The following is a 13,182-nucleotide window of genomic DNA, read 5'->3' on the forward strand; positions in this document are numbered from 1 at the left end:
CTATAGGGTTGCTATGAGTTGGAATCGACTTGACGACAATGGGTTTGGTTTTTTGGTTTTTATTATTTTTACATTACATGATTTCCAAACTGAAGGCCCCGTCTCAAACCACTTCTCCCCAAATTCAACTCTTCTCTACTGTATTCCCTGCCCACCCAATAGCTCAAGTCAGAACGCAGAGTCAGCATTGACTCCATCTCCTCTCTTTTCCTCATTTCTTACACTCAAACCATCTCCAGGACACAGTTCCCTCAGGCCTTCATGATCTTCCCTCTGTAACATCCTGCCCTTATCCACAACTCTCTATTCCTATTGCCCTAGTTCAGGTTAGTGGCTGTCTCTTGCCAGGGCTGGTAACTTCCCTGTGTCTATTCCCACTTCTTTAATCATCCTTCATACAGCTTTAACAGTTGACTTTCTGAAGTACAGATCTGATTAGGGCATTCCTCTATGTAAAAACTTGTCTTGGCTTTATTACGTACTATAAAATAAAGTCCAGCTTCCTTAGCCTGGAGTTTAGGGTTTCTTACTACCTGGTTCCCCACATACTCTTCCTGTTCCTCCTTTCCCCTGCAGAGCCCACGCCAAGACACGCTGAGCTGCTGGCTGTTCTGTGGACACTTAGCACTCTTGTTTCTCTGCATCTGTTGTTCCCTCTGCATTTGGAGTTACTCCTCCATTTTCTGCTCAGCCAACTTCTAGTGACTTTTAATAAGGCTCAGCTCAAAAATAAGTTGAAAGTAGGTGGTTGATAATCAGTCAGTGTATTAAAGAAAGCAGACAATAAATTTAAGGAAGATTTTTAAAAAGGGCTTGTAAAATAGGTACTTTAAAAAAACTGACTTTTGTCAACCAAAAAACCCAGTTAACCAGAAAATCCAGTTAACCAGAAATTCTCTAAGGTTCATTTATTAAGTGCTTATATCATGCATTTTGAAAAGACATATTTTTTTTGTCATTTAATCTTCATAATGGGACTATTAGTTTGGCATCGTTACTCACTTTTGGAGATGAAGAAACCTGGGTTAAGTAATTTGTCCAAGGACACAAAGACACTAAATGACAGAGCTGAGATTGAAACAATGGCCTATCTGACTCCAAAGCTGTGGTCATAACCACTATGCAATCCTACCTCACATCATCTATGCTTGCCTGGCATGCTTAAAATGTAATCTTGGCCCAGTCCTGATGTTGGTGTCAATGTATTACCATCCTAAATCATGTAATGGTTTAATGTTTATATTCTGCTATTGGGCCTTAATGCCAGCTCCTAGACTAAAAAGGTTAAACAGTTTAAAGTATACTACCTAGCACAGCATAAAATACGATTAGGTTTTGTGACAAAGAAACTGTTCAATCCAGTGGCTTCTACCTGATTTCACCTTCTTAAAACATTAACTTATGCACCAACTGTAAGCATCTACTGACCGCCTGCCATGTGGCAGGCACTGTGCTAACCTTATTCCCTTATCTTCTTCTAAGAACTTCTTTGCGCAGTATCAGGAACACATTCTGCAAATCTGAGCACCTCAGTGCTTCTCAACAACAGATTGAAAATATCTGTTAGAATTAATGAACCGATGGTTTTCAGCACTACGCTCTCTCTGGAGAAATCCAGGTCCCTATGTTTGAGTCTGTCGCTTTTCAGTAACTCAATAACAGGTCTGCTAGTACCTATAAAACACACACACAGACATTTAATTCAGTAATTTCAACTTTCAGAAGTTATTAAAATAAATCTCCTCTCTCGATCACTACAGTCTTCCTGGCACTAAGTAGTAAATGTAGAATAAGGAAAGGCTAATCTGTGATTGAGAGTGGTACCCCATGGCCATTACAGAGCGAAGTCACAAATACCATCAGAATTATCTGCAAAACCCACAGGTGTTAAAATGGATAGTCGGCTGCTTTGTTCAACCAATAATTTTTGAGCTTCTCCTATGTATTAGGTCCCCAACTAGATTTTAGGAGACTATGTAGAAAAAGCTTTAAATTAGTAATGCAAAACGAAAGTGGCTTATATATTTCCCCTCTCTGAAAAGGTGTCCCTGGAAAACACCAATCATCATGAACTTGTCAAGAAAAATTATACAAACTGCTCCTTCTCCCTAATAGCCCATCTAATTCAAGAGATATAAGCTACCTTCTCCTATATATACCTTTTCCAATGAATAAAATTACCTTACCTAATCCTTCAAGCTCTTGAACAACTTCTTTCCAAACAGGCTCGATATGGATGCAGCTAAAGCACCAATCTGAGGTGATCTTAATGAGGTAGGGTTTCTTGAAGCTATCTGGAACCACTTCATTCACATAATGTGAAAAGTGCAATAAATAGTTTTCATCAATTGAGTCCCGCCGCTCAGAGTTAAAAGGGAAGTGAAAAAATGATTCATCAAAGTAAAAATTTTCATGGAAATGGCGAAAGCGATATTCTCGCTGCTGGTGCTGCTTCTGGTAGCCCTGGGTCTCTCCAGCATCTCCATAGTGATCATAATTCAATCTCTTTTCTTCATTGGAAAGAATCTACAAGAAAGAAAAAAAAAACAAAAACAGTAAGAAATCTAAAGGAAAAAAACAAAACAAAACAAAGTTCACCCAAAGGAGTTTTCTATAAATAGCTTAGAAGATATAGGACAAAATTATATGTAAAGATCATGACATTAGATATTCTAAACACATTCATTCAATGTACCAAGAAACTCTTCTCTCAGTAGAAACATTTAAAGAACATTCAAGACCAAAATAAATACTTTGGTCATTTAGATACTTGTGCTCCTCTTAGCATTAAAGATTTTGAGCTATCGTAACACTAAACACGTCAGTAAAACAAATAAAACTTGACATAATATTGATCGCCAGGGTTTAATCACAAGAAAACTGGCTCAGTCATACCTTATGAGTTGAAATAATTCAAAGCAAGACATGAAAAACTGTGAAAACCAAAAGCTAGCCACAGAATTGAGTTCAGTGCCTCACATGCCAGTTAACTTTGTTTTACTTAAAAATAACTTTGAAGTCTAAAATCGGAGAATCTGCTTTAGAGCGACATGTCATTCCCACGTGTTGAGCGCTGTCTGTGATGAGCAATGCCCTACAGACTCAGGAAACCACAGCTTACCTTTTCTGCACATTTTAGACCAACCTGCTGAAGCTAATGTGTTGAAAAATTGTTGAAAATCTTGTCTTTAAGTATATTTGTAACTTTGTGTGACTTGAACAAATATAGGGAAGTTGGTATGTAATTCTTTAACATAAGTTTCTAAAAGGCAATAGAGACATGTACTCAGGGTAATTCTACAATTCCAATGAAACTGTTTAAAATAGGTCAGTCTCTTCAAGAGCTGAAGTGTTCAGGCACTTGTTTCAACATAATGGATGTGGCCAAATACGTTCTCTCTGCCGTCATCTGGGTCAAGGCATGAGGAAAATGCTCTTTCTGAGAAGACTTTATAAAACTGATCGCCTAAAGCAGATTTTATAAGAGCGGATGGATACATCACAAAGTTTGGCACAGTACCTCGTAAGCTTTGCTAATTTGAATGAACTTGTCTTCTGCTCCTGGATCTTTATTTTTGTCAGGATGCCTGAAACACAAGTGGGCAAACAGTGAGAATGGATTTAATTTTTTATACATGGCCAATTAACATCCTTGTATACACAGTTGACTATATCGGAGGCAAATGGGAAGCCATTTTGTTAGGACAGTTGCTTAAGATAAATGGTAGAAGCAACCAGTTGCTACACATGACTATAATAAATGAAACCCTGAAACAGGCAATTTCTTTCCAAAGCACTCCAGCTGGGCACATTTTCAAAGCACCAGACAGTAATGTAGCATTTCAGAGAGGAATGCTCCTGAACACTGCAAAAGCTAGCTCAAGGCTAAAGTCACTTATGCATATGAATCACCATCTTTTCCCCAGGTGGTAGCATTTCATCCCAATGTCTGAATGATAATGATGTAAGCATTTCTTCTGACCACTCAGAAAGACATAGGAAACAGCTTTTAGGATGCATCATGAATTTGTTTAGTAACAGCTATTTCCTAATAGTATCTTGCTGCTGACTTTCAAATTAGAACATTTTCATTTTCAATATTACTACCCTGGGTATTCCATTCTACCTATAATTGCCTTTTTACCCGTAAATGGATAATGATATCAAAGCCACATGTTTTAAGATGTGAGAAAAGTCTACAGTTAATGCAAATTTACTTCAGCTCATATTAGACAGAATTAAATCTTCAACATTTGCTATGAAATATGTAACATCTGCCTATCATACACAGATGGCAATTAACTGTATCCATCTTGCTGTCATATATTCTTTTGTAATCTTCTTGTGTTTATATACCAATTTCAGCTCTAGGGATTTTAAGGTCTTTGAAAGTAGGGACTGGGTTTTACTTCCTTGGAGCCCCCTAAGATCTAAATCAGTATTTTATACTGACCGGGTTTTCAACGTTCATTTGATGACGAGACTCTGTATTACAGTGCTTATTCTTTATGTAATCACTTCTGCTAACTTCTAGTCAATTTCCTCTAGCAAAGGCTCCGGAAAGAAACAATCCACTGGGAAGCAAATGACTACTAAAAATACATCAAATACATTGGAATTTTAAAAAACCTACAACTTGACCAACTTATTCTAGCAGAAACAAGCTGAATGAATTAAACCACATATTCTGATTTCTCTAAATACAAACTTCAAAATGTTGACTGTTGAATTTAAACATCATTCATTTCTTAACTTATATCTGAGATAAATGTGATGAATACTAGTTGGAGGGGGGGACTCAGCTAGGCATAATGAAAACAGTATGACTTAAGGAGATGAGATGGTGGCTCTAAAGCATGTTTCTGGATGACAGAAATATTTAAAAAATAAAAGTGTCTTCAATATTCAAACTTAGGGTAAAGACTGAGAAGATAAAATTATTCAATCATACAAACGAAGATTTAACATACAGAACTCTGTAGAGGAAGAAAAGTGGGAAAGGGCTTTTAAAGAGAATGAAAACAAAGAGTCTTGAGGGCAGCTGTGTTAGAAACCACCGATCCTGAGACAGAGGCAGCCAAGGCCCAAGAGCAGGGAGGAAACCACAAGACAGTTTTCAGCTTATATGGAATATTCCCCTAATTGTGGAAAGACACAAAACGGAAAACATTTAGAAAAGGATAAATTCAGCCCTAGGAAAGTACTGTTCACCACTATTTTCAGTGTACATGAAATCATTTCTTGAACTGCAATAAATAGCTTTTAAATTCCAAAGTGAAGAAAATACTGTGTGTGGTATCTACAGGTTCTCTCTAAAGCAACCAAAATGAAGGTAGAAAAATATAGGAAAGTATCAGACAAATCGATTTACTGTTCAGTTGACTGAACCACGTTATATCCATTTGCTTCAAATTGTATGATGCTTTTTTCTTGGGGTGGGAACAGTTGTTTATTTTGCTAACACAGATGACAAAGAAAAGTACCTATGATAAAATGTAATTATTGGGAGAGAAATAGTTTTCCTGAGAAAAAAGTGATTTCAAATGGTTTTACCAAGCAAGGAGAAAGTTCTTGAGAAACACTGTTAAGCAGCAAAACATAGTAGAGGAAGGCTACAGATCCAAGTCAACGATGAACCATTTCCTCCTGCTACAGCTCATTCTGAAAATTCCAGCCAGGATAAACATTAGAAGTTGTGTAACCATTATCAAGTGAAACTTAAACTATTTCAGTGATAAAACAATGACATAGCCAAAACAACCAAAAATAATAATTCAGTGGAAATACAAAGGTGAAGTGAAATTTAGACTTTCACTGGATGACAGTATTTCTATGGTGATGAATTACTCCTGCTGAGAATCTAATTATGGAAGAGAAGCATGTGACTCTTTTAATTATCATAACATCCTTTTCAGCTCTGGAAGACACAAAAGTCAAAGCTGTACATTTTAATGGGCCCTGTATACTCAAGTTACAATTTCTGCTCTTAAAACGTTATCAAAGGCTGTACCTTGTCCAAAAAATGCTGCTACCTTATGAATTAACTGTAGATTTATATATTTTTGCTCTAAAGAGGCAAGAGTTTGAAATAAGGTAGAAAGTAACCTCAGGGTAAAGAGAGTCCCTGGAAAGAAGTCAAGCACAATTAGAGATTGTGTATTTAGCATCCACTTCTGGATTCCTTCTGATATGAATATAGTCTAAAATATTTACTCAAAACATTATATTTTGAACTACTTTTTACCTCTACTGAAACCAGTTTGACAAGTTATATCTTCTCATTGAAGAATAATGGTGCCAGGCAGAGCCACGCACAGCCTGTAATGTCATTTGCATGTGGCAGCTTTGCTTCTCCATAACTTCCTACTATCTTATGCAGCTCCTTCCCACCCAAACACTAACCCACTCACCTTACTTCTGCCCTGATGGGCAAGTGATTAAAAAGCAAACAACGAAAAACCCTGATAAACTACCTGTTGGTACAGAAAGTCAAACTACAGAACCCAGAGGTGAATAGAGACTTAACAACTCTGAGCCTCAATTCCCTCATCTGTAAAAAAGGGACAACAATATCCTCCCTCACAGGGTAATTATAAGGTTTAAGTGAGATAAAAAGCACAGCACCTGGAGCCTAGCATGTGGTAGGTGCTCAGTGATGATGGTTCCTGTCCCAAACCTTCTTTCATTAGTTATGGTTGGTTCACCCAGCTTGGAGTCACCTGTGTCCTTTACATCCTTTCCACCTCCTCCTGCTTCCCCTTCAGCTATATAATCCAGCACTTTTGCTTCTTTGCCATGGCCAAAGCATTAGTGGAAGAAACTGATGACATTTGTCCAAAATAAATTTTAGACTTATTGCTATCCTGCTAATTCACAAACACTTGTATATTCTTTACCATACACTCTATCTTTGGGTACATTTATGATTTTTCTGTAATTTTTTAAAGTAATGTACTCAGTTCCTGAATATTCTTTCTAAACTGAGATCAAAAAGTTCTTACTCACAGAGAGTCCCTGACGGAATGGGAGAAAAGTGTGGAGCAGAATTCAAATTCATGTAAAAAGACCAGACTTAATGGTCTGAGACTGGAGGAATCCCCAAAGCCATGGCCCCAGATGCTGTTAACCCAGAACTAAAGCCATTCCCGAAGCCCACTCTTCAGACAAAGATTAGATTGGACTATAAAACAAAATAATACTCATGAAGAGTGAGCTTCTTAGTTCAAGCAGATACACAAGACCAAATGGGCGGCTCCTGTCCAGAGGTGGGATGAGAAGGCCGAAAGAGACAGGAGCTGGTTGGACGGACACAGGAAACCCAGGGTGGAAAGGGGAAGTGTGCAGTCACATTACAGGGACTGCAACTACTGTCACATAACAAGATGTATATAAATTTTTATATGAGAAATTAACCCGAGCTGTAAACTTTCACCTAAGCACAATTTAAAAAAAAAAATTCTTACTCTAAGAATTTTTAAAAGTTTAAAAATTAATAACTTGGGGAACAGGATTTGGCAGTGTTCCCTTTAGTAATCACACTCATTTAGAGTTACATCATGAGTAACATATCTTGGGAAAGGTATCTTATCCATTGTTGATTATATAGTGTTTTTCTTCTTTTCTTTTTTTTTATTAAAGCTTTCATCCTACTTTAATATTAAAAACGCAAATAGTATCTAAGGCAATTCTTTAAGTCCCAGAATTCCTAAAAGGGAGTTTCATAATAACAAAGGTTTGATCTCACCACTCAAAATTATAGAATGACATGAAAATTCTCCCACATAAAATATTTTAGACAGATATATGTATACATATTTACTGAACACAGAGACAGAGACAAATAAAAGCTAATTATAATTTAGGGTTTCATTCTCCTGCTAAAACTGCTTAAATTATATTAAACTGCTATTTCTTTGTTTCACCTACCATTCCCGGGCGAGCTTCTTATAAGCCTTTTTAATATCGGCCTGACTGGCTGTTCGGCTGACCCCTAGGACTCTGTATGGGTCAAAATCCAACGCAGACAGAATTTGCAGGATCAGAACCAGAACTATCAAGAATTGCCAGGAAATGCTCAACTTTTTCACTTCCATTTCTCCTCCTTTCCAGAGCTGAAATGATTGAAGAGGCAATAAGTTTCAGTGGCAGACACCTGGACTGTTTTTTAGATAGAGACATAAGATATATGGATGAAAAACAAAACAAACAAAAGGTATTTTGAAGGAAAAGTGTCAAGCTGTTTGATCATCTCTCTTAAATCAACAATCTCTACTATTTTTGAATACCCCAAATAAGAACTACTACAGATGAAAAGATGAGCAGTAAGAACAGCAACTCTCCAGGATGCTTGGATTAGAAAAGTTTTAGAAATGACTAAAAATGAACGAGATGAAGAAGTAATAAGTGAATGTGGGAAAACATAAATAGAAAATTAAGGCAACTGCATCTCAAACTATTTCATATACTCTGACAATAAGAGTTTAAACTTTAAGACTACTTCACTTGAACATGTGCTAAATAAACTCACGAAATCACAGAATTTACCATTTGCTAAACTACAAAATGACACAGTTGTGGCGCTCTTGGACATTAAGTACAAATAGGAAAGTGAAATACTCTTAAAAAACTGTACAGTTAGACTTGGTATGCCTCAATTCCATTCTTTCTCACCACACCCATTCAGACAGAGTAAGTGAAGCTACTTTTAATTTAATCATTAGCAGTAAGGTCATTATAAATGAAGACCTAAGATGAGAAATAAAAAGTGGTGAGAAAAAATTTAGGTTTTCACGTAAAACAGAATTAACGGCAAAGACTGTACGACAGGCATGTCTCAACATAACTTATGCTCCATCTTGGGTGAATGTAGTGATTGAGTTCATCGCAGGTTTTGGAAATAATCGTGAACGGTTAATGAAAGAACTAGTGGGGATACTGCTTGGACATTTACACTCCAGGATTATGATCTTTGTGACACTATACAATGATTTTTTCAACGCCATATCTATCTTGACTTTTCATAAATTACTAGAGTTTTAAGGTTCAAGTCTCCAGTGTGAAACCTCACTCAATAGGGACAAAGCTGTAACAGCAGTGGATTTTGACAAGTAGAAGTCTAATGCTGCCTAGGAGTTCTTACAAAATTGATTAATCTGATGACCAATGTTTAGGACTGCATGCATGCTAAATATAATCCTAAAACAAACCACTTTCTTCCTCGTTAAGACAACCCATTCTGTTCCACAGTGTTTCTGGATTAATACCGCTTGATAAAAGCCGGGAAAGAGGTGTAGTTTATGGTTAAACACATGGGCTTTGGAATCAGACAGGGGTTGGAATCCATCCTCAACCACTTCATGACCTTGGGCAAGTTACTCAAGCTTGCTAAGCACGTAGTGTACTGATTTATAAAATGAGGAGAAATACCACTACTTCGAAGGATCGTCTTGGGGATTAAATGTATGTAAAGGATTAACTGAGCACAAGGTCAACAGTCAGAAAGTGGTACTTAATACTATTATTTCTACAGTATAATCACTCCCTTATTCAACTGTGTCAGCCCCTTTCAATTAGAGGCCCGAAGAGGCGGGGGGCTGTGAAGTTTTTTCTTTTTTCTTTTTTTTTTGCTGACAGTCTCCGGTTCGACTCTGGCGGCCTCAGGGCAGGAAGCAAACAGCCCAACAGGTAGGCTGCCCGCCCTCGGGGCAGCACCCTTTGAACCAGACAGAGACTCCCACAGACACGCTCCGGGTCTGCGCCTCGTCTCGAGCTTCCGCCGGGGGTCGCAACCCTCCAGGAGAGAGCCCCCACCCCCGCCGCCCCCCGAGAGCCCTGGACCCAGACCTGTCGGCTCCCGATTCCCCCCGGGCCCAGCCGAGACCGGCGACAAGAAGGAACTGACGGGAGATCCCTGGGCCTGCCTGGCTCCGCCGCATTCGCGGCTCCGCGCGTCACGCCGTGAAGAAGTTACCTGGAAGGGCACCGGCCTAACAGGCTGCAGCGTCCGCACTCCACTCAGTCCGCCGGGCCGGGAACCTCCCGTCCACCCCAGCGCTCGCTCGGCCTGGGGAGGGGAAGGAAGAGGAGACGAGCTGGAGCAGAATCACGTGACCCTTAAAGGCCCAGCGTACAGAAGGCGCGGACTGAGCAGGTCGAAGTCGTCTAGTTTGGGAATCTATTTTGACCCTTGCCACTCGCCATCTGCGCGTGGACCGGGAGAGGTTGCCATAGGGACGATGTGCGAGCTTTGGGTGGCTCCAAAGGGATGGTCGTGACCAAAGAGGCCAAAACGTGCCTCCTAGCGAGGTGTAGTCGTGATGCATGATGGGACGCTAGAAAGACCTCCCCGATCCAGGGAGGGGTTTCCACCCCTACCAGGAGGTGGCCCTCGTCTGGTAACAGTTGCTAGGGTTGGGATGCAATCTCTGGTCCCTGTTCTCTTTAACCCTATTCATAGAATCCTGGAGCGTCAGAGTTGGAAGGGACCTTAGGGATCCTTTCTAGCCTGATTCCTTCTTGTACTGATGGGGAGATTGAGGCCCAGAGAAGGGCAGGGATGTGCCCAGGGTCACAGGACCATTCAGTAGAGGGGCTATGCCTAGAATCTAGGACTCCTAATCCCGTTTACCAAAAGTGAGCTCCACCCTGGAATGTGCCAGGCCCTGCGACAAGGGGGAAAGGATGTGTGTGTGTGTGTGTGTGTGTGTGTGTGTGTGTGTGTGTGTCAGGGGGAGGGGTACAGGTAAATGAGACAAACTTTCTTTGAGCCAATGATATAGGTCTCTAGGGAGAACTTTCATGTCCCCCTGCCCAGTTTTTTTTTCTTTTTCCGTTCTTCTTAGCACTTGTCACTATCTAACATACTATATCTTTTATTTATTTATATTGTTTATCAGTGTAAGCCTTTTAAGGGCAGGAGTTTTTGTCTGTTTTCTTCACTTTCACATTATTGGTGACAGCACAAACTTTGGCACATGTGGGCCCTCAATAAATATTTGTTGAATAAATGAATGAATGGGGCTAAAGTTTCGCTACTCAAGAGATTACTTTCTTAAGGTGGACTCCTGGTTGAGTGTGGGCTTTGGAATCAGGTTTGGGTTTGAATTCTACCTGCCTCTGTCACTTACTACTGTGTGACCTTGAATGGTGACTTCACTTCCCTGAGCCCAGTGTACACATCTGTAAAGTGGGAGAAAAGAATACTTCCCTGGCAGGATTGTAGTGAGGGACAATTGGTATAATACATGCAAAGTGGCTAGTCCAGTGACTGGGGCATAGCAAATGCTCAACAAATAGAAGCAACTATTCTTGAAGCCCTTACTGATGAAGATCAAAGACTTCAGAATGGATAACACCTTAACATAAAGAAAACAAAAATCCTCATAACTGGGCCAATAAGTAACATCATGACAAACGGAGAAAATATTGAAGTTGTCAAGGAGTTTGTTTTACTTGAATCCACTATCAACATCCGTGGAAGTAGCAGTCAAAAAATCAAGTGACATATTGCATTGGGGAAATCTGCTGCAAATGACCTCTTTAAAGGGTTAAAAAGCAAAAATGGCACTTCGAGGACTATGGTGCGCCTGACTCAAGTCATGGTATTTTCAATCGCCTCATATGAATGTGAAAGATAGCAATGAGTAAGGAACATGGAAAAAGTACTGATGCCTTTGAATTATGCTGTTGGCAAAGAATATTGAATATAACCATGGTCTGCCAGAAGAATGAACAAGTCTGTTTTGAAAGTACAGCCAGAGTGCTCCCTGAAAGCAAGGATGGCGAGACTTCCACATACCTTGGACGTATTATCAGAAGGGACCAGTCCCTGGAGAAGGGCATCATGCTTGATAAGGTGGAGGGTCAACGAAAAAGAAGAAGACTCTCGATGAGATGGATTGACACGGTGGCTGCAACAATGGGCTCAAACATAATGATTGTGAGGATGGCGCAGGACCAGGTAGTGTTTCATTCTTTTGTACATAGGGTTGCCGTGGGTCCGAACTGACTCCACGGCGCTTAACATTTTTGAAATGTGGAAACGAGCCGTAAAAACTATGGGAGTCCAGAGGACTAGATTTCTGCGTTTTCATCTTTTTGGGAGGTGCTAGGGTGGGAGCCCTGGTGGTGCAGTGGTTAAGTCCTCGGCGGCTAACTGAAAGGTCGGCCGTTGGAACCCACCAGCCACTCCGGGGGAGAGAGATGTGGCAGTTGGCTTCAGTAAAGCTTTACAGCCTTGGAAACGCTATGGGGCAGTTCTACTCTGTCCTATAGTGTCACTGTGAGTCCAACTGACCAAACGGCAATGAGTTTGGTTTCGTTATTTTTAGGGTGGGAGGCAGGGAAGTGTATGGCGGCGGCTTTAAGGTGGGCTTTGCTGGGTGAAGACGCGCGTGTTTAGAACACGGGACAAAGAGGCGAGATCTGGGCACAGAGTAGGGGGAGACTTGTGGTTTTAATTGTACGCTGGGGATGGGGCTAGTGGGAGCCATACCCAGGAGGGGGTTGAATAGGGTGGGGCAGACCATGGCTTCAGGCATGGCTGTCCTTCTTACTAGCAGTGTGTCCCCCCAAGCCCCGAGTCTCTGTGCTAGCGGGGTCGTCGTGAATTCTGGCGAGGGGTCCTTAGCTCTCCAGGAACAGGTACCACAATCGACCAGAGGTATCAGCCCTCGGGAGGTGGTGCAGTGACGCGAGGCGTGGCCGGGAGCGCAGCAGTGATGTGGGGACGGGCCTTTGGGGAGGGGCCTGAAACGGGGCCTGTAGGTGGGTCCTGGAGGCAAGAGGCGACGTGTGGGCGGGTCCTGGGCGGGTCTGTGTGGGATGGGGAAGGGGAGGAAAAGGGGGTGGATTCTAGGCGCCGGGCAATGACGCGAGGCGGTGGCGGGGCCGACGGTCTCGGAGGTGGTGCGGTGATGGCGAGGGGCAGTGGCGGAATTCTGGGGCGGAGTCTGGAGGCGTGACCTGCAGGCGGGGGAAGATGCTGGGACGGGTCCCGGGGCGGGTGTGTGGCGCGGGGGCGGGCCCTAGGGCGGTAGTAGCGGGCCTGGAGGCGGGACCTGTAGGCAGGGACTGGAGGCGACACTGGGGCGTGTTCTGGGGCGGGTCTGTGGCGCGGGGGCGGGCCCTAGGGGCGGTGGTGCGGTGATGGAACAGGGCAGTGGCGAGTCCTGGGGCGGGGCG

General features: G+C 41.7%; 1 protein-coding gene across 3 annotated transcripts in view; it reads right to left on the bottom strand.

The window, feature by feature from the left end:
• The window catches only part of DNAJC16 (DnaJ heat shock protein family (Hsp40) member C16), a 35,188-nt gene extending 25,107 nt beyond the window's left edge, over positions 1–10,081 (bottom strand). For 2 of the 3 annotated variants that reach the window (XM_023732163.1, XM_023732164.1), the window contains exon 1: positions 2,187–2,293. Coding sequence is in view for 1 of the 3 variants with exons in the window: in XM_004377226.2 (XP_004377283.1) it covers positions 2,187–2,526; positions 3,521–3,587; positions 7,927–8,093 (574 nt within the window). In the remaining 2 variants the exon portion in view is untranslated. Of the gene's footprint in view, positions 1–2,186; positions 2,527–3,520; positions 3,588–7,926; positions 8,112–9,970 lie in introns of those variants that run through there. The other variant, XM_004377226.2, reaches the window with a different exon arrangement.
• Positions 10,082–13,182: the final 3,101 nt, after the last annotated feature.

Source organism: Trichechus manatus, unplaced genomic scaffold (assembly GCF_000243295.1).
Source record: "Trichechus manatus latirostris isolate Lorelei unplaced genomic scaffold, TriManLat1.0 scaffold00048, whole genome shotgun sequence".
Classification (NCBI taxonomy): domain Eukaryota; kingdom Metazoa; phylum Chordata; class Mammalia; order Sirenia; family Trichechidae; genus Trichechus; species Trichechus manatus.